Source organism: Haliotis asinina, chromosome 6 (genome assembly GCF_037392515.1).
Source record: "Haliotis asinina isolate JCU_RB_2024 chromosome 6, JCU_Hal_asi_v2, whole genome shotgun sequence".
Lineage (NCBI taxonomy): Eukaryota > Metazoa > Mollusca > Gastropoda > Lepetellida > Haliotidae > Haliotis > Haliotis asinina.
Genome location: NC_090285.1, coordinates 57,785,057 through 57,807,206, shown reverse-complemented (window position 1 = coordinate 57,807,206; position 22,150 = coordinate 57,785,057). Strand labels below are relative to the sequence as shown.

At 38.7% G+C, this 22,150-nt stretch overlaps 2 protein-coding genes across 3 annotated transcripts in view; one reads left to right on the top strand and one right to left on the bottom strand.

Moving 5' to 3' along the window:
• Positions 1-1,935: 1,935 nt before the first annotated feature.
• On the top strand, positions 1,936-7,227 carry LOC137287047 (transcription initiation factor TFIID subunit 13-like). 2 transcript variants are annotated; one of them, XM_067819158.1, is made up of 6 exons: positions 1,948-2,002; positions 2,215-2,302; positions 2,538-2,591; positions 5,775-5,841; positions 5,995-6,092; positions 6,574-7,227. In XM_067819158.1, exons 2-6 carry the CDS (start codon positions 2,270-2,272, stop codon positions 6,748-6,750), a joined length of 429 nt encoding a protein of 142 aa, XP_067675259.1. In that variant the 5' UTR covers positions 1,948-2,002; positions 2,215-2,269; the 3' UTR covers positions 6,751-7,227. The 2 variants fall into 2 exon arrangements, with proteins under 2 accessions (XP_067675260.1, XP_067675259.1); XM_067819159.1 differs by lacking the exon at positions 2,215-2,302 and having other exon boundaries at positions 1,936-2,002.
• A 1,343-nt stretch (positions 7,228-8,570) lies between these two features.
• Positions 8,571-22,150, bottom strand: part of LOC137286324 (cleavage stimulation factor subunit 3-like) — a 42,114-nt gene continuing 28,534 nt past the window's right edge. The window contains exons 7-21 of the mRNA XM_067818113.1: positions 21,818-21,944; positions 20,394-20,552; positions 19,843-19,924; positions 19,058-19,167; positions 18,565-18,681; positions 18,221-18,295; positions 17,805-17,948; positions 17,227-17,329; positions 16,380-16,449; positions 15,014-15,110; positions 14,257-14,361; positions 13,731-13,884; positions 13,251-13,345; positions 12,236-12,296; positions 8,571-11,218 (exon numbers count right to left, since the gene is read on the bottom strand). Coding sequence (XP_067674214.1) covers positions 11,025-11,218; positions 12,236-12,296; positions 13,251-13,345; positions 13,731-13,884; positions 14,257-14,361; positions 15,014-15,110; positions 16,380-16,449; positions 17,227-17,329; positions 17,805-17,948; positions 18,221-18,295; positions 18,565-18,681; positions 19,058-19,167; positions 19,843-19,924; positions 20,394-20,552; positions 21,818-21,944 — 1,693 coding nt within the window. The 3' untranslated portion in view covers positions 8,571-11,024. The remainder of the gene's footprint in view (positions 11,219-12,235; positions 12,297-13,250; positions 13,346-13,730; positions 13,885-14,256; positions 14,362-15,013; positions 15,111-16,379; positions 16,450-17,226; positions 17,330-17,804; positions 17,949-18,220; positions 18,296-18,564; positions 18,682-19,057; positions 19,168-19,842; positions 19,925-20,393; positions 20,553-21,817; positions 21,945-22,150) is intronic.

Genomic DNA, 22,150 nt, shown 5'->3' with positions numbered 1-22,150 from the left:
GATTTACGAGAAATGATTCACTCACTCTGACAATTATCACATCATCCATCAGATTACATCATCAATAACAAACACAAGCACTGGTAAATAAGCTCTGTGTTCATGTGGAGGGTGTTTATTAAAATTATTTACAAATATGATTCATACAAACAGATTGTAAACACACAAAAAACAACATGATCTGCCATCTCCAAAATGAGAACTGGACACTTCTGAATGATGGTTTTGTAACTAGTTTCCAACGAATAGACACGTAAAACTGGCTCTGAAACAAGAATTATTATATTTTTAGAATTAATATCAGTGCAGCAGACAAACATAAAAAAATTTAATATATTTGCGCTTTCTGGTCCTGACACTTCTGATATTTGTGAAGACAGTTTCTGTGTGAAAACCACATCCATGAAACAGTCTGTGAAGCACATATCTCTATAATTTCATACACAATGCCATGAGCAGTGTTAGACAACAGATGTTCAGCTTAACTTTCACTTTAAGTAAGAACCATGTCCTCTATATTTTATCTTAACCCAACTGAAACGTGTGCTGTGTAGCATGTCCTGACATATCTGTCTCAGTATTTTGGTGTCTGAGATAAATCTTAGATATTTCTCACAACTCATGCTTCATTAAAAAGATAACAATACTCCTTGATTGAAAAAGCAATTCACAATTTTGAAGCGCAAACAGACAACCCATGCAATGTCCATAATTAGCTATCATTTAAGTCTGATAAGGTAATTATAGCATCTGTTACACAGTACTGTTATGTTCAGTCCTTTCCTTCTCACCTTTGTCAGATTTTGAACCCAAGGCTTCTCATACATTCTTTGTGTTTTTCAATCAGATCCCCACACTGATCTTCCCCTTTCTCAATTATGCTGCAAGTAATAAAGATAGTACTTGACACTGAATTCAACCTCGACTGGAAAACAAACAGGACATGAGATATGGAGATTGTAATTTGTAACAGTACAATGTTATAAAACTTCATTCACAATAAACATAGACTGATAGAGACTCAACTCAGCATTCTATGTTATTGTCAGAAGCAGGTATATACAGTGTATGCATAAACAAGAGGAAGCATAATCATTCTAGCATCTAGCAAAATCTCATGTAAATCAAACTGGAATTGATAATATTATGACTAACGTTATAATCTACATGAAATAGTCAGCCTTAGTCTTAAAGAATGAAGATCCTTGCTGGTTTTATGTTCACATTCCCGAGATAGATATCCTGTTTCTAGACATGAAATCTATCACAGGAACGTGTGCAAACTCTCTCCCCTCCCTGCTAGAATATGTTTCAATTTAGTCCAATGACAAAACAAGGGAGACAAAACAAGAATGACTCAAAATAATTAGGTAAAGTCATGCACTGGGGATAAATGTTCAGTTGAACGTGAATATTAATTTTACCGGTACTCCACTGGGAAGGGCATATCATTCTTGTATTGTCATACACCGGTAAATGTAAAACGACAGAATATGTCTCATTCCTACCATTGATCGCGAACTTTCTTGGTCTCTGGACAAGCACAGCAAGGCTTCAGTTTCTTTTCTCCACCTTTTTCGTCTGGCATTGTTGAGGTATATTTGTTACGTTACCAAACACTCAACTTCGTCCTTGCAACTCACGTTTCGTAAGACGAAATAACAAACGTTGTTTAGAGTTATGTCCCTTGGAAATATAGTTTAATCGGATAAAAACCGTAATGTCCATAGTTTTGTTAAAAGATGAACAGTGTACTTTTCTTCATTACCAGCATAATTAAAATATGCATTTAAAGTAATATTGGACAGCATCATTCTTCAGCCGTCGAGATTGTCAGCTGACAGAGGCCAAGAAGCGAATGCGGTGAATATGTTTACTGGGCTCCTGTCTACTAGTATGTTGACGTTGTGTACCAGCAGTAGAGCCGGTTTAGCGCAAAAGTGAGTTGCCCGGAATTTAGCATCCTCCGGAAGCACGTACAGTGACTTGAACTGCAGAGAAGGTATTTGTCTTCTTCTGTATCTGTCATAACTTGTAGGTGTATCCGAATTAGAATTATTTATATCATGCAATGAACTGTGTACGTTTATATTTTTATCTTTCACTCTAAAATAGACGTATTGTTGAGTAGTTTTTTTTGCAAACTGAAAAGCAACAGAACTAGCCTAGAGTAGTTGAATATGTTCTGCAAACCAATCAATGAACGTATTTCAGTGTTGGAATATTACACCGGGAAAGGTAGAAATATTCTATGTAAGAAGAGGGGGATATGGGTGGAACTCCATCCGAAACTGTCACCAAGGTAAATACTCTCATTGTTTCTAGTCTTATATAGTTGTAAGACCCAGTCAGTGACATACTTTGATGGCAGATTTTAGCATTACAAGCCAGTGCATCTTCATAAATATACATTATATTCAATCATCAGAATGATTGTTTTAAGATATAATGGACAAATATGTGTGTGAATGCAGTTAGAAGTCATTTGTGTACATCTATGCTTGTAAGTTAAATTTTGATTCTTTGTTTCCTTTCAGAGAACTGTCCACAACATTAAGATGGCAGAGAGTGAGAAGGAGCAAGGTGCTGAGGTATGTTTATTGTTAAAGGGGCACTGATGCGGAGCGAATAATGTTTCTCGCCAATGGTCGAATTACGAAACCAAACCGCAAATTGGTCAGCGCCCGCTCCTTCGACCGTGACGGACAAAGGAACTGGGCTTCTGTCCATATTAGCAGAATTTCTTCACCTAAACAGTCAGGAGGCCGGATGCCCATCATATGCCATTTGTTTAAAAATATCCATGGTATCCCTTGTCTGATCGTAACCAAATATCCCAGCAGTGTAGTTCTTTTCGGATGCTTGGATGGTACTGATCCAATTTGATCCTATTTCTGTGTTTTTAACCTCGATATTTAATCATGTTACATGAAAATATTATGTCTACAGGCACGTAGCAAGCCATTTGTTTCAGTACGGAAGATTGCAAAGATTTATATATATAGGTAGTTTTGAGTGTTGGTTCAGCTGTGATAGCAAATATCATACGTAAATTTTGGTAGCTATGGTAGCTACAATGGTTTATTATTTATGATAATAAAAACACACAGTTGATTTATTTGAATTCGTAAACAAAAAACGATGACTTTGCCTTTGGTAGAGAAATCTGAAAATTTTCTTACGTAAAAAACCCCTTATTTCACCTATTTACCCAAGTACACAGCAAATGCCTGTGTGTATTCCTTATGTAACAAAATTCCGTTGGTATCCTCAAAACAGTTTCGGCCCATAAGTGTTTTCAGGCTGCATGCGACACAGAGATTACATCTTCCTTGCTGTAACTCGCGTTTGATGGTGTAAACCTACACGTGTTATTTGTCATCATTCTCTGGAAGGTCAGTTAATGAATTTATAACAGGTATAATTAGTAGTAACACGACTTCGGTTACTCAACAAAGGTTCCCATTTGGCATTTCTCCTGTCTGGAGTAAATACTCAACATTATAAATTAAGGTCTGTAATGGCAAATGTTATGTTATGTAATATGTGCATGTAAGTGATGCAAGAGGGTTTATCAGCTGAGTTACAAAAACAAACCGATCAAAGGATTAACCTATAACACACTGATTGATTAATTACTCTTATCTTCTAGCGGATTTGTCAAAAGGCAGTGTGTGTAGATGACTACACCCTGTCGTAAAGAGTGAGTGCAAAAACAACATCCTCCCTTCAAAGAATTAACCACCCTTGTGTTGATTGATTGATTGATTGCTCATTATTGGTTAACTAAGTTACTTAGAATAGTGGACATCATACAATTAGTTTGCCAGGTGTGCTATCTTGGCAGACAAATGAGAGGTTTATCTGGTTTTCACCAACGAAAGACGTGAAACGATGTGTTACTTTTTCGCAAACTAGACAGTTGTAAGACACGCGACATAGAGCAGGATTATTTACCAGCTGCAGATGAATGGAATACGATTTCTTTTACGTGGATATTGATGGATACATTCCTGAACAAGGTAGTAGCCTGACATTGTTGCTATAAAATTAGTCTGTTTTACATTCATTATTTGCATTTTGTTTTAATTTATTTGTTGTAGCATTCAGCAGAATCTGTATGACAGAAAACACACACTAGATCGCGTATGTGTGTGAAATAGGATCCACATTGGCAATCTACACAATGTATAAATGTTGCTGTTATGTTAGAAATTTACTATGAGCATAATGAGTATAAGCAGATCGTGTGTTCTTTTATTAATTTTCAGAATCATACAAATATGACAATAAACTAATTAGGGTTATGAGACAAAATATAGAGACGTACATCGGCTTCGTTATTTTTCCGTCCTAATAGTTTTTTACCATTTCTACCACTGGCAGATGATTAACCTTCAAAGTGTTTCATTTGTTTTCATCATACATTTGTTATGAAGTAAAATGACTTCACCTAAGTTGATCTGTGTATAATTAAACTATCAATTGCGCTTACGGACTGCGTAGCAGAGGTCACGAACCAGTCACGAATTCTGGGATATCATCCGGGTACTCACGGGAGAAAAACAATAACAAAAGTTTACACCAGTCCACGGAAATGGCACCGCATCAGTGCCCCTTTAAGCTTTATCAGAGATAAGTGATCCCATTGTCACTGAAGTCATTACAATTTGGAGGTTCCCTGTGACACTGTGTTATACACAGGAATGTTTGCTCATGACTGGACATGGATATCATCATAATTCATATATTTTAGGCTCTGTGTTGCATTTGTTTTGTAATAGCATATGTCTGTCTTCATTTTATAACTAGCCAAAGAAAAAACAATTGACAGCTGACATTGATTGTATTGTGATGCCATTTTTGCATGGTCACGAGTCATGCCCCAGATGCCGCATTTGATGAAGTGATGAATTTATTAGTACAGTGGAAGCTGTCTAATTCAGACTCAAGTGGGACTGACTTTTGTGTCTGAATTATGAGGAGTCCAAATTGGACTGGTGAGAGTTAAGAGATAGCTCCCTTGAGCCAGGAGATACGGCATGCACAGTACTTTTATGAAAGACACAACTAAATGAATAAATGAACAAGTAAACGTACTGTATAGATTAATTTATTTATTCAATGGTTTGATTGACAGCATGGCCATGATTTACTTGCAGAAATAGTCCCTCAGGTCGGCTTGTTTGTGTTGTGCAAACGGCCGATTCAGTACAGTGGGGAATCGTCTTTTTATAACAAAAGCGCATACCATCAAAATGACACTGAGTGTCATGTCAGCCTGCTAAACTGCTTTGTTCATTCCTTTTGTTAATTGGTTATCATCACACTTGATAATCCATTTGAAGTCTGTAATCAGCTAACAACAAAGCACTTCCCCTTCAGGCATTCCAGCTAGTCCGAGTTAATTAGCGATGTTTTCATAATAAATTACCTTGAAGGGGAGAGATTTTCAGTCCGAAATCCGAGTTACATGAAGTCTGAATTCGTTAACTTCTGCCAGGACCAACAATTTGGTCCGAATTATAGAGAAAACCAAGTTACTTAGGATCCGAGTAAGACAGCTTCCACTGTATTATGTTTCACTGGACACCTGGACAGTAGGCTACCCTAGTTACTCAAAGAGTACATGTTTCGTCCGTGACAGTTTGTGTGAAAGAGAAGTCTGTATGGAGATGATTGGTACTCCTATAATATCAACTTGATGAAGAGCCTGTGATACAGAAATATGAAGACGTGTGAATAATTTGTGCATGTATGTATGATGTTTACAGTTCGAGGAGGAGGATGTGGAGGAAGACACACCACTTGAAAAGAGGAAGAAAATATTTTCGAAAGAATGTGAGTTGATCATCAAGCAACAATGTAATGGGACTAAGACTACAAAATGATTGAACTGAATAATGTAACTTAAACTGTATTTGGTGACAGTGTGTTGTATGATATTAGGCTGTGATGATTCAAGGGCAGTGATTATGGATTTCATTGTTCCAGTGCGCTGTATGATGTATGGGTTTGGAGATGATCAAAATCCTTACACCGAGTCAGTTGATCTCCTGGAAGATCTTGTCATCGAGTACATTACAGAGATGGTGAGACTTGCATTCTGTTAGCTGTTTTCTCCAGGATGTCTGAGTCACAGATTCTTCAGTGGTGGAAATAACTTAAAAATTGCTAGTGTACTCTGGTACAATGGCACATGTAAAATCACTTGCCCTGATAATTTTTTCACTACACCAATCAAAGTTCCTGTTTATAAATAAACAATATAATTGACATTGGAAACTCAACTGGACACAGGAACGGCATGATATGTAAATTGGCTTGGAATGGGATGTCGGTTCAATGGGTTACTTGTACCTCATTTCAGTCCTGATTCTCCCATATCACTTTTGTCTGAATATTCCCAATTATGCACTCAAACAGAACTTGCGAAAGCTGTAACAAAAACAATCGCTAGAATATTACGAAGGAAGGGTTTTATGGTGATGTATCAGTGACATTTACATGTGTAATTGTACAATTGGAGCAGCACAGAGCTATGTTTCAGCTTTTCTCCCAATGACGTTTCAGACAAAGAAGGCAATGGAGACTGGACGGCCTGGGAGGATACAGGTGGAGGACATCATATTCCTCATCAGGAAGGACCCCAAGAAATACTCAAGGGTCAAGGAACTGCTCCTTATGAGTGAGGAACTGAGGAAGGCCAGGAAAGCTTTTGACGAGATCAAATATGCTGCTACAAAATGATGGGTCGTCAAGTGTTGTATATAGCTCATGAATCTATTTCCATTTCTGCATGGAGTGTGTGTTGATCGACACACAGGCAAACTGTAGCGCAAATGGGGTGGTGCAGCATAGTGAATATAGCAAGTCTTCTTATATGCGAGCGAAGCGAGCAAAGGTTGGCAACATACTACCTTCGCTTCAGATCGAAAAATATTTTTCATATCAAGATAACTCACTTACTTGTGCTCTCAGATTTCCTACCCCATGTTTAATAATTACTGAAATATGTTTTATTCAACATTTTAAGCGCCACTCGTGGTATTTAGGTAGTTCTTCGCCTCAATTACCCCTGTCAGCTTCCGGTTGGAGTGACGGAACCAGAATAAGCAGAATTAAAAAGAAATAACCTATTGCTTAATTTTATCATGAACCTGTTGGAGTTTATTTGTCTTATCTGTCGTTGCTATTGTTAGAATTTTCGTAACATTTATTCCACATGGGCAAATGAAGCAGGGGAGGTAACTGTAAGCATTCCATATGGAATAATACCCTACTGTTCCTTCCCTTCTTTGAACTGGAAGCTGGCGCTTAAAATGTTGCATAAAAAATATTTCACTTGAGTACTTGTTCAACATGAGGTTGAAAATGTGAGAGCACAACCCACCGAAGTAATGGGTGTATACCTTTGATGATGGCAATATTTTATTTTGACATGAAAAATATTTTTCGAACCGAAACGAGGGAAGTACGTTGCCACCCTTTGCTCGCTGCGCTCTCATGTAAGAAGACTGGTCATTTTCTCTACGCTATGCAACCCATTTGCGCTACAGTTTACCTGTGACCTACATTATCATTCGGGATATAATTATCTTCATTTTCACTGACATTTACTCCTATCAATGTATTAAAACATTTGCCATTGCAGTGTTTTTAGTTCTTACTCATTTAACTGCTGTTACATTGAATTGTGAAGGTGAGCAAGTTAGAAGTTTACATCTCCAATATTACAGTGAGTGAGTGAGTGAATAAGTTCAGTTTTAGCAATGTTCCAGCAATACTGCAGTAAGGGAACCAGAAAAAGGCCTCGCTTGTTTTGCCCATGTGAGGAATCAAACCTGGCTCTTCGGCGTAATGAGCAAACACTGTAACCATTATCCCAATGCCCCTCCAAGTTCACAGTTGCATCACACATTTCTTTTCTAATGTATCATGCTTTCACAAACAAACTAAACAAACACTTTGTCACAGTATTTAACAAGTATTCAATGTTGAGTGCAATATTCCAGCTATATTATAAATACTGCCCAATTATTACATGATATGTAGTCAATAAAGGTTAAGCTTTGAACTTGTATATGCGTGTGCATGGTTTTGTGGGTATTATGAGTGAGTCTACTATAAATTATAAATCCCCTTTAACAATATTTGAGCAATATCATGGTAGCGGGGATACTAGATATGGGCTTCACACATTGTACCCATACGGGGAATGGAACGAATCTAGATCTTGGGCATGATGAGCGAATGCTTTAGCAGTAGGCTACGCCAAAGGACCCAAGAAACATTCGCTTTGTCATTGGGTGATGACTACACACAAATATTTTTGCACTCTCAGCTTTTCTACCCCAGAAATCCCCACAGGTATCTTGATAATAATGGGTGGTGGGGTGACTTTGTGGTTAAAGTGTTAACGCATCACCGAAGATCCAGAAACATTCCTACCATGGGTTCGATGTGTGAAACGTATTTCTGGTGTCTCTTGCTGTGATATTGCTGGAATATTGCTGACAGACGCGTAAAACTAAACTCACTCACACTCTTTGTATTAAATCACACATATCTTGTGTCAAAATACTTTATTTGACTTAAGTCAAGACATCATGCATGTAGCCATCAATGTTATTTAAAAACATTGTCTGCATAATATAATACAATATGCACTATCATGACTATTATCATCACGACATATTTACAAACAGTTACCATGGCTAATCTTTGGTTCACACATCAAACAATCAAGTCAATATAGAATCATGTGTGAAGAATCAAATAAAATATATCAGATGAAATAAATGTATGAACGAAATCATTATAATGTGGTGGACAATCCTTCATGTTGGAACATGTCCAAGAACTTACATACCGGTATATACAACTTCAGATGAAAGCATGACAAAAATGACCGACCTAACCAATCATAAGTCATAACTTCCATGTAAAGATAGTGAATGCATGCTGCACAACCCTGAATTTTCCAGCAATCAACAAAGAATCAAGTCTGGATTGGACAAACCAGTGGTTGATAGCATGAGCAATTATCAGGTCAAAATGATGACACCTGTTCAGCCATGAGACACTGGGTTGAATCTGTGACATCAGTCCTCTTGCTATACGGATCATATGAACATCAGCACTGACATGACAGGAGAGTTGATTACCTCCTTTACACACCGGCTTGACAAACACTGTTGTAATGTTATCTTGAGCATTTCATTAACACAACAAAGAAGTCATGCCTTGTCAATTAATTTTATACCTAGCACAAGTGTTTCCCAATAATACAGTAATGTCCCCAGCAAATACAGGTGAATGAAATATTTATAACATATTTACTACTTTATACATTTTTAGGTCACATACAAGATGCCTAAAATGACTGGTGTCTGCATAATCAGCAAATGTAGGCACATACCTGAAGACATTGGTTTCAATGTTTTATGAAATAGTTGTCGAAGCGTCATGATGGCCTTAAAAATATAAAATGTTTTTCATCAAGGTATGTTTTTTTACTTCCTTCAATCTATTTTCTGCCATGTGCTTCTGAGATCTTGTTAACACATTCTTTACATAATAGAATTGTGACCTTTTTTTTATCAAGGCTACAGAAGCTTGATGAAGAATAAATAATACATATTTGTTTACCTTTTAACCATTTCCCAAATTAATCTGATTACAATATCTTTCCCACATATAACTAAATCTTTATAGCATCTTGATTTGCTCACCACACACATTGCTCCCATATAGGTGAGAAGTGAAGAGTTAGAATTACTTCACTTGTTGCATCTGTTATGAATCTCGTAGAAATCTTTCATTCCCAGGAGCACCTTGTCTTCACTGTAATAACATATCTCTGACATCTCCCATGACAACTCATCACCAACGCAACCACATCTCCATGACAGCCTATCAGGTTGACAAACCTGTCAACCTTACAACGTCTCCATGATAACTACGTAAGATTCAAAGCACCTGTTCTACATCCAGACACAGACACAATATGTCCTTGTTATTGATACAAACCACTAAATATAATTCCAAACCCCTCAAAGCTGAAATAAGCATGTCTGTGAAGAATATCTATTTTGCTACACTTCACTGTAGCGGTCGATATAATTGCTGGCTGGGAGGCCCAGAGCTAGTTGCCATTGTATTAGGCTGGCAGTTTCAAATATTTGCAGGTCACTGTGGCACTTCAGCAAAATTATCTGTCATCTTTTTTTTTTCAACTGGAAACTTTCCTATATCTTTTTTGTTTAACGTTGGGTAATCACCCATGATCCAGCACTTTGAACAAAGGAATGGAAAATTCTGCACCATAGTTATCGCTAACTGTAGAAACAGTGTGAAATTGTTTTTATTGGTTTGACTGAAACAAAATGGGCCTGAAGATTTTAAAGTCTGCAGTAGGCCATGATGGCCAACTGGCAAATTAAAGTGTTGCAAACACTGCTTGACTGGCTCACCATTACACCAACTGCACTGTAGGATAGCATCAGTCTTTTATCTGATGCATTTAACATCAACGTGTTGTCATACCTCCAAGGTTGCACTTCTGGTCCATAATCTTTCCACAGATAGGATACTGTACTTGTAATACTCCCCAGGACAGCATTAGCTGAGTTAATTAAACTGTACTAAGATACACAATTAAAGTAAACAGCTAAACAAGCTCTGAACGGTGAAGAAACTGAATGGCTGAAGACTATCCACCATTACAAGTTTAAAGTCTTCCAAGAACAATAAACTAACACTTGTGGAGTGAGTCAGTGACTTGTGTTTTACACTGCAGCTAGAGATAAATGACAGTCTGTGGATATTCAACAGGCAAACCTGTGTTTCATAACAGGTCAGCTGCTGGTGGCTTTGACGACATATACTCATCATGAAAAAATACCCAAAACTTGTGGCAAATCTGAAATGCCTTGTGTTTTACACTGACAACTAGACAAAACTAGAGATCACATCAAAGACAGGTGTCCGTGATGCACCTGTCGGAAAGCTGATAACATGGATTATTTGACTTTCTTCTGCTGCCGACTACGGTAGATGTCATTCACAGGGGCTGCCATTTCGGTAGGCTGCTCTTCATCGCTCTCTTCGTCATTCAACTTTCGCTTGCGCATCCCAGTAGCAATGTCAATGGAGAACTGTGTGCCCGGATCAATCTTGACATGGCCATCAACACCATTATGTACACCAACAGGACCTGCAGACACACAAGATCAGGCTAGATTAAGATGTAGTAAGATTAGGCTACATAAAGATGTATTCAAGACCTGTGTACAGATAAGATTAGGCTGCATTAAGATGTATTCAAGACCTGTGTACAGGTAAGATTAGGCTAAATAGAGATGTATTCAAGACCTGTGTACAGGTAAGATTAGGCTACATAGAGATATATTCAAGATCTGTGTACAGGTAAGATTAGGCTACATAGAGATATATTCAAGATCTGTGTACAGGTAAGATTAGGCTACATAAAGATGTATTCAAGACCTGTGTACAGGTAAGATTAGGCTACATAATGATGTATTCAAGACCTGTGTACAGGTAAGATTAGGCTAAATAGAGATGTATTCAAGACCTGTGTACAGGTAAGATTAGGCTACATAGAGATATATTCAAGACCTGTGTACAGGTAAGATTAGGCTACATAAAGATGTATTGAAGACCTGTGTACAGGTAAGATTAGGATACATAGAGATATATTCAAGACCTGTGTACAGGTAAGATCAGGTTGCATAGAGATGTATTCAAGACCTGTGTACAGGTAAGATTAGGCTACATAAAGATGTATTCAAGACCTGTGTACAGGTAAGATTAGGCTACATAGAGATATATTCAAGACCTGTGTACAGGTAAGATTAGGCTACATAAAGATGTATTCAAGACCTGTGTACAGGTGAGATTAGGCTGCATCAAGATGTATTCAAGACCTGTGTACAGGTAAGATTAGGCTGCATTAAGATGTATTAAAGACCTGTGTACAGGTAAGATTAGGCTGCATTAAGATGTATTCAAGACCTGTGTATGGGTAAAATTAGGCGACAATAGGATGTATTTGAGAGCTGTGCACAGGTAAGATTACACTGCATGAAGACATGCTCATGAGGCCGGGAAACAAGTCTTACAGACAAAAAAAAATCAGATAAAGCAGACTCACGAAGAAGATCATGTTCTCTAAATGTGAATAAACTCAACAGGATCATTTGTAAGGACTCACCTTCGGGCAGCTTCAATTTTTTCATATGTTCCATAAATTTATCAATGATGACAAATGGACCCTGAAATGCAGGAATGCTATCATGAAGCTCCAGACCAGTATCACAAAACACATCAAGTTGGAGAACATAATTTTGCTTGATACCAAGAAGACTGTAGTGTAATGGATAGAGTGTTTGCACAGATGGTGATTAAATGCATGGCTGTCATACCAACATAACATACTTATTAGTTCTCAATTTGAGATGAGGAACCAGCCAGTACAAGTCTTAATAAAGTCTATGTTATGTCCTGTTCTGTTCTGACATAGAATGTAACTCTGCTTGGAGTTCAGCATGAAGGGGATATAATGGCTGGAGTAGCATTATACAACTTAGTGTGAAGTTACAGTGTACGCAGGTATGCAGATGCACACGCATGCACTTGAATGTGCGATGTATGTGCAATAACCTTGAATGCTATGTGTAACTCAATTTCATCTCACCCTGTGCGCATTTCCCAAATAGAGGGGAAATGTGAATGGTTTACAAACTCTTTTAAAATCATATTATTAAAAAGTGTATTACTCCATGGTAACAGGATTATTCTTCTCATTTCATGCAGATTACTTGTATGTCACTCATGTCATATTTTTTAATGTCTCATTTTTACAGATTTTATTACTTCTCTGGAGTCCCTTCAATATCCTACCAGGATTCAAACCCACGATCTTGCAATCATGAACATTATTAAGCACACAAAGTCTCAATCTCAGCTACTTTGCGAAAAAAAACCCACATGTCAACATTCTCTGTAATACTTTTTTCTGGATTGGGAACAAATTTGCATAGTTCCATTCAGGACACAGAACATGAATTTGTGGGCAAAATGTCTGCAGACATTATCAAGTCAAAGGCTTTACTAGTATTGCGATAGAGTTCCAATCTATCTAATGGCAGAAGTGGTAGTCCACAAGGAAGTGTCCTTTATGAGTTGTATTAGTTTAGAATATTTAAGCCTGAGCCCTAGAAACTCACGTGGAAACAGTCAGGTGGGGGTAGTGTGGAGATGAGGTTGGCTGCCTCAGGGGGAGGTGGGAACACTCCACCTGATATTGGGTGAGCACCGACAGCTGCAAACAGAAACAAATTCATGTATATTACAGTAAAAAAATTAATCCTTGAGTCAAAGTTTGACTTTGTCAAATTACTGACAGTTTCCCTCAGCTTGACATCTGCCACTGTCATTCAAATATCAACTTACCACAAAGGCACCAAAGTTGACTTCTAAACCGATTTTGTTGAGATCCGGCTGAATGGGACACATGGTCTTTATTATAGTTATATTTAGGCATTCATCATTATTCCGAAGACCCGTGTTCGATTGTACACATGGGTACAATGTGTTAAGCCCATTTCTGGTGTTCCCCGCTGTAATATTGCTGGAATATTGTTAAAAGTGGTATAAAACCATACTCACTCATTTAATCTGCAAAATCTGTATGTAAAGACACTTACGAACAATTGACTTTGGTTTGAAGGGTAACATCTGTTCAACATCTGGTTTTGGGTAGTGAGGTCTGCGAGAGTCTTCATCATCAGAGTTCATATGACGCATCACCTTCTTCACGCCACTCAATGGCATCTGGACCACATGGTGTTTGGCCAGGTCCTTCAGAAACACAGACAACCATCATACCAATAGTGACACAATACAAAAGTGAATCTTAATCTAGCCCTGAAGGAGCTTATATACATACAACATACAACATACACTCGTATAATCTTAACCTTAGCCTGCAAGGATCTTACAAACATATAACATACAGTTATGTAATGTAAACCTAGCTCTGCAAGAATATTGACAGGGTCCTGTTGACACATATACATACAATACACAATAGAGCAATGGAAACCTAGTCCTACATGAAGCTTGGCAGGGTCCTGTAGAAAAACAAACATCCAACATACAGGAGTATTACCTGAATCCTAAGGTTGCAATACTTGGTTCCACGAATGTCATGAGTGAGTGAGTACAACCTACCCAATAGCCGAGAGACTCCAGCTCCCGTTCAGAACAAGGGAGGAGATCCAGGTACTTGTAGCGGTCTATGAGCAGGGCTGTCTCCTTCTCCTCAAATTCCTGGACCTGGGGGATTACAGTCAACATCACATAAATGTCACTCTGCCTAAACATTCTATACTGCTACTTAGTGAACAAAACAATACTCCCAGTCAGAATCATATCCATGTACCATTACTACACATTAGCAGTATATGTTTGAGTCAATGGTGAAAGACAACATAACCTTCAAAGGAACATTGGACAACCTGATTCTTCACAGTCAAGAAAGATAAACAAATCTATGAGTGAGTGATTTAAAGTTTATCATCACACCTTCAACATTTCAGCCGACAAGAGAAAAATATACATCAGTAAGAAATATCATTAAAAAGCATAACAACAGTAACAGTGTTGTAATTACATCCACATGTAATCTTTTGAAGAAAACATAATCTTCTGTCTGGGACAGTGTAATAAATCCCTTTCTGATCTAGTGTCTAGGGACAGGCCCTGCTTATATCCAGTTGAAGTCATAGTAGGTGAAATGTTTATCTTCAAATGAATATCGTAACAGATGTATCTATGTTCTCATCTTCATGTATTGGACAGTTGCGACAGACATCAGAACATACATGTCATATGACTAAGTTTGAAACTGTTCACACAAGCTCTGACCGAGGAAATAAGTATGCCAAGCAGACTATGCGAGACCATTACAGTGTAAAACCTTGTTTACCTTCTCTATGGCCTGGGCTCTCCTCTTCTCCACCTTCAATATACTGGCCAGGTCTCCAACAGCAGACTCGAAAGCCAGGAATTTGCTCCAGATCTCTCTGTATAATAAACAGTCAAAGATCTCCAACAGGTGAAGAAGGGTGTGAGTGACTACGGTTTTATGCATTTTCTTCCCACAGAGTTTACTGAAGTCATATTTTCCTGCATAACCTCTGTTGTAATATGGTCCTTACATGGTGTGCATGTTCAGGATTCGTGATTGGTCCTGTCAGATGTGCTGTGCAATCAGTGACACTGTTTCAAAAGTATTTGTTCACAAAGCCTCTGTAATTTCCGTACGCTTCGGGAGACCAAAAAAACCCCCACCTGTGCAATGCACAAATGTTTCTTTGAGACAGAACTGAGTCATGTGATGGTGGATCAATGATGTCTCTATCATCCTCAATGACAATGGACAAGCTAGCCATATTAATGTCTTGTGTGTCACATCAACATAAGGCATCAGCAGAGAAGGAATATTGCACTCTCAATCGCTAGTTTCTAACTTTCAGTTAAACATGAAATACCCAAATCTATCCTTCCCATATTTATTTAACTAACCCCATGACAGCAGCTATATTGGATCTAAGTCCATGTAACACATTTTCTGACTGGATAGAAAGAAGGGAGATAATTTGTTTTGTGACTTCGCTGCCAAGGGATTTTACGAGAACAAGGAAATAAGGCCATATTAGAAGAGATGATACATGGGAAAATATGATACATGGAAAAATATGACTCGAGTAACCTCTGAGTGAGTGAGTGAGTTTAGTTGTCCACAGCACTCAGCAATATTCCAGCTGTTATATATGGCGGTGGTCTGTAAATAATCAAATCTGAACCAGACAATCCTGTGATCAACAGCATAAGCATCTATCTGTACAATTGGGAACCGATGCATGTCAACCTAGTCAGCAAACATGATCACCAGATTCCTTTAGTCGCCAAGCACAGTTGTCTTTTGTGGCAAGCATTGGTTGCTGAAGGCCTATTCTACCCTGGACCTTCATGGGTAGAGCAATCTCTTTGAGAAGAAAATGGGCTTTGTGACACTCTCACTGATATTTAAGCTAATCCACTGAGAGGGCATGAGTAATTGCTTCACATGTAGGTACCCACATGAAGAATTAAACCTGGTCCTTTGGTCCCTGGCAAGTAGTTTACAGCTGCCAACAGCAACCCTAGTTACATATCTATTACGGTACTTACACAACTTCCTAACAAAAATTATCAGCTTCATTAATTTAAGACATGGATTACAAGCTTTGGGAGACTATACTCATGATCAGAAGAAATTAACCACATCAAGGGTGTGCTGTTAAACTCACGTGGATCTCTCTGGTGGAATCTGCCCGGAAGACAGAACCCTCTCAAACAACACTCGTGTGTTGTTGTCCTCTAAAATACAAATGACATTGAGTAACTGGTGTACAACATCACCAACAAAATTTGATTCAGTTCTAGTATTGAACAATTTCAGATAAAAGACTCTCTACACTATGTTCTCGATAACTCAACATATGTACTCAGTACTCCATATGACAAAAATCAGAGCAATATAGTCATCTCTCACCATACATCAGGTTTGGGTGTCCATGGATGACTCCCTGCATTATTACATGATAATAACATCAAATAAAATCACATTTTCCGTGGAATGATATAACTAGTGTTTCATGTATTTCGGCCAGTCAATACAATATCAAATCTTTAGAGGTGAAAAAAACCCCAAAGTTTATAAATGAAAACCGATATACGTAGAGTAAACTTGCAATCAAACATCATTGGACATGATATGCTACGTCTTATTCAACTAAGCCAGAAATAGCAATCAGCTGTGCTCAAATGTTTTGCTCCTATGTACCAATGTAGTTCCAAAACACAAGGGAGAAAAATGATTAATCATACCTATGTGTCTCTAATTGGCACACTGGTCAGTTATCTCGTATGATCATGAATACACAGCTAAGAGAGAAAGGTTTGCTTCTAATTTATATAGGAAGCATTTCCTTGGTCACTCGATTACAAGACGACAATCTCAAAACCCACACAACAGTATTTGGCTGTATGTGTGAAATGGCAAAACAGTCTCTACAAACCAATGAAATATTGGTAATGAGAAAAATAAGAGAATGAATACTATATAGGCATAAAATGTATTTTACGATCACTAACCGTTTAAGTGTGACATGAATTCAATGTAGCAGAGATCATATTCGGGATGCTCTCCAAACTTCTTCAACCCTAACTCAAAGATCTTCAGAGCAACTGTCTTTTCCTGAAAGTACATTTCATAGTTGTACAGGTATTTATACAAATATTCAGTTCACATCTGGATAATATAAGCAGTAATTGAACTTGCATGTACTGCAGGATAAAAAACATATCACACACACACACATGCAAAAAAAAAAAAAAAAAAAAAAATCCCACCCCCCCAAAAAACAGAAACACACTTATTGATCTGTACTTACTATACTTATAAACTTATAACAGCAAATTGTGGAAAATAGTGACAGCAATAGATCCTCTCTGAAAGTTATTTCAAAAGGTATGTTTCATATGCATTCAATGTAATAATGTACAACTAGGCATTAACACCACTTTAAAGACTCCATTAACAGAAATACAAGTCAATAATACCAGCATGTCATGTAAGTTGTAACATGACAATTGGATTTTAACAGAGCCTTGCTGTCAACTTGTGTCAGGCTATCGTGATGATGGAGTGAGGCAATCCTGGGCTGGCTTACCTTGCTACAGTAATACTCCATGAGTGCTGCAGACACATACACATGGTAGCGAGATCTCTTGTCTTCCCGGGCAGACTTGAACACCAGCCGTGCAGACTTGATTCCCTCTGCCCGTCTGGCAAACTTCATGTACTGGATATATGCCTGGATATACATGAGCAGACTTATGTGACGGCCATGTTGAATTTGAATAAGCGATTTCTCCAAAGCTGAAGTATCAAATATAGTATGCGTTCAAAACTGTGAGTGATGGATTACAACTCATTATGCTGATATCTGAATATATGTACTTGCTTATAAAATCCACATTGTATCCCACAGGCAGTTTTTCAGCTTTATTCCACAGCCAGAAGTGTGATTATGAGCAGTAAAAGCAGCCAGTGAAACTCATGAGGAACTATATGCTGCATACTTACGAGAGTTGGATCTACATCTTCTATGGCAATCATCTTCTTGTAGATGTTGTGAACTTTGTCGTACTTCATACGACCCTGATGAAAAACATGAAAAAATTGAAACTGCAACATTACTCACTAGCAAACAGCAACGGCTCAAAAGCAAGACTGATATTTGTGCACAGTTTGATCAACATACATTGAATGGTGTAAAACTTACAGATGGAACAGATGACTGAGCATCTATTCCTATATCCATACCACTTTGTGCCAGGTGAGCAGCGTTTCATTCTGTTTATTTAGGTCTGACAAAGCTGTACAAAACATCCGATATAAATTAGAACCCACTGTGCGAACATACCCACCTCTTCAAAATCGGCATATGCAAAGTATAACAACATATTCTTCTTCATGAGAGATGAGATGGCTCTCTCATAGATGGCAGCGGCCTCATCAGCAAACATCTTCCCTGCATTCTGGTCCTGTACAAGGGAGATAACTCACACTTCACTAACACACACAATTTGCAGGCACAATAAGGACAACCAGCATCCAAAGTTTCTTTCAATGTCTTTTATGTACAGGAATAATTAAACCGCTTAGCACAAGACCACAAATACTTCTAAAGTCACCATATGCATATCTCTTCATGAAAGCCAGAAGTAAAGTATACCCCGCTCTCAGAGAGTGCTTTGAAAGGACTGCAATGTACCTTAGACAAAATCTTGAAGTACAGCTCCAGATAAGCAGTACAATCTTTGAGGACTCCCCCAGATAAGCGGAAGATATTAATATGTGACCACTTTCTCAGAAGAGAATCTGGAGGACTGGTCAAGGTAAGTAATTATTAACACACACCCCTTTTTCTGAGAGGATCTTGGAGGACTGCTCCAGGTAAGCGGCGGCCTCATACCAGATGTCAGGATGAAAGCCTAGACACAGCAGACACTGCTCGTATGCAAACATCACTGAAACAGAGACACAAGATAAACCAGCACAAGATTTAGTATAACGTAATGATTATGGAAGTGAATGAGTGAGTTTAGTTTTATGCCGCACTCAGCAATATTCCAGCTATATGGCAGTAGTCTGTAAATAGTTGAGTCTAGACCAGACGATCCTATGATCAACAGATTGAGCATTGTTCCGTGCAATTGGGAACCGATGTCATGGGTCAACCAAGAAAGCGAGCCTGATCACCTGATTAGAACTATTAGAAGCTGTTTTGGTTGAAGCATGTCATTGTATTGCATAGATTTAGGATGCTCATGAAGTCAATAACCTGTATTGCCTGGTCCAGGTTTGATGGTTTTTTTCAGACTGATATTGTACAACTACTGTATGGTTGAGTGTAGTGTTAAACAAATAAACAAACATTGAACCATTCAGGCACATGAAAACTCGTTTCAGCTATCCACATGACTTTGTCCATCTATCATATGACTACTGTTTAGAATGTATTAACTAACTTTGCAGGTATATGAGTCTTGTGACTGTGATCAACACATATGGCCTACAATGACATGCATCAACCAATTTAGTGAGTCGAATCACCAGATTCCACTAGTTGTCTGTCATGACAAGCATGAGTGAAGACCAATTGTAACACATATTCTCTATCCTGATTTGACTTCAAGTATTACCTCTCTTGGTTATAAGGGCATGGTCCTCTGTCCTCAGAGGATTGCTCTTCTCCCATGCGATGTATTTCTTCCACAGGTCAACCTGATTGAGGAAACAGTGTTACAGTTTACAAGTAGCTACTGCAGTATCTGAGTAATTAAGTATACAATATGTTGTTTTTCACTGACTGAAATAGTAATATGAAATAAAGGCTGATCCTTAACTATTTTTCAAATAGTTCATTATGAAGCAAAGGGACAACTGCCAGCTTCAGTTTTACAGGAAATGGTATGGAAAGGCAATATACCCTTTCCTTACAAAGGATGTCAAACCCATGACTTGGTGCATGGTCTACAGACCAACTCCAGAATGAGGCGAAGGGTTTACCAAGTAGTAAAAGCATTTGATCGTCATGCTGAAGATCTTGGTAAAGTTCCCGACATGGGTACGATCAGCGACGGATATATCTGGTGTCCCCCACAGAGATATTGCTAGAATATTGGTAAAAGTGGCATCAAAATTAACTCACTCACTCCAGAATCAGCTCTGTGGTGGTACCATAGTGTCATACCTGTTTGGCTTCATTAACTGTATTTTGCGGAGGGACGGATGGCTGGCTCCGGTCAAGACCCCGGGTAGCCAGCTCATACTCCTTAGCAACTCGTCTGGCGTTCATGTAGTCTCGAGCTCGATCCTCTGTCATTTTCTTTGCTATCAAGGGGTTGATACTCTATGAAACATACATAAAATCTGTGAGGGCAGAAAAGTGACAGCTTGAACTGTATAAACACTACGTCTGACAATGACATGAATGGTTTGATATTTTGTAACACATTTCACCAACGCCTTCATAGCTCAATCATTGAAACCTACATTTCCCTGACACAGTCACAGCTCCATCATGAACACCTAGATATCCCCAACACCTTCACAGCTCCATCTTGAACACCTACATCTTCCTGACAGCTTCACAGCTCCATCATGAACACCTACATCTCAACACCTTCACAGCTCCATCATGAACACCTACATCTTCCTGACAGCTTCACAGCTCCATCATGAACACCTACATCTCTCCAACACCTTCACAGCTCCATCATGAACACCTACATCTCTCCTACACCTTCATAGCTCCATCATGAACACCTACATCTCCCCAACACCTTCATAGCTCCATCATGAACACCTGCATCTCCCCAACACCTTCACAGCTCCATCATGAACACCTACATCTCCCCAAGACCTTCATAGCTCCATCATAAACACCTACATCTCCCCAACACCTTCACAGCTCCATCATGAACACCTGCATTTCCCCAACACTTTCATAGCTCCATCATGAACACCTACATCTCCCTAAGACCTTCATAGCTCCATCATGAACACCTACATCTCCCCAACACCTTCACAGCTCCATCATGAACACCTGCATCTCCCCAACACCTTCACAGCTCCATCATGAACACCTACATCTCCCCAACACCTTCACAGCTCCATCTTGAACACCTACATCTCCCCAACACTTTCACAGCTCCATCATGAACACCTACATCTCCCCAACACTTTCACAGCTCCATCATGAACACCTACATCTCCCCAACACCTTCACAGCTCCATCATGAACACCTACATCTCCCCAAGACCTTCACTGCTCCATCATGAACACCTACATCTCTCCTACACCTTCATAGCTCCATCATGAACACCTACATCTCCCCAACACTTTCATAGCTCCATCATGAACACCTACATCTCCCCAAGACCTTCACAGCTCCATCATGAACACCTACATCTCCCCAACACCTTCATAGCTCCATCATGAACACCTACATCTCCCCAACACTTTCACAGCTCCATCATGAACACCTACGTCTCTCCAACACTTTCACAGCTCCATCATGAACACCTACATCTCCCCAACACCTTCACAGCTCCATCATGAACACCTACATCTACCCAACAGCTGACTCTGACCACACTGTGCCTCTGACTTACATTCTCATAGTTGCAGTAGTCCTTCCATAGGATCTCTATGTTGATCATGGGATTGATAACCCCTCTCTGGTATACTTTGCGTACTGCTGTGATCCGCTGGTTCTCTGCGTAAGATCCCACGGCCTCTCTGCATCACCAAACAAATTATTTCATGACTGTGACTGTCCAAGTTATATCCTTCAGTTGCCAATTTTTTGGGGGGCATCTTGTCTGTGACGTATATGAGGAAACTAGGCTCCATAAAATAGGAACATCATTTAAAGCCCTATTCATATAAATCAAACAATCTAAATATTTATCATATTTGTAAACTTATCCCTCATTACTCCGTAA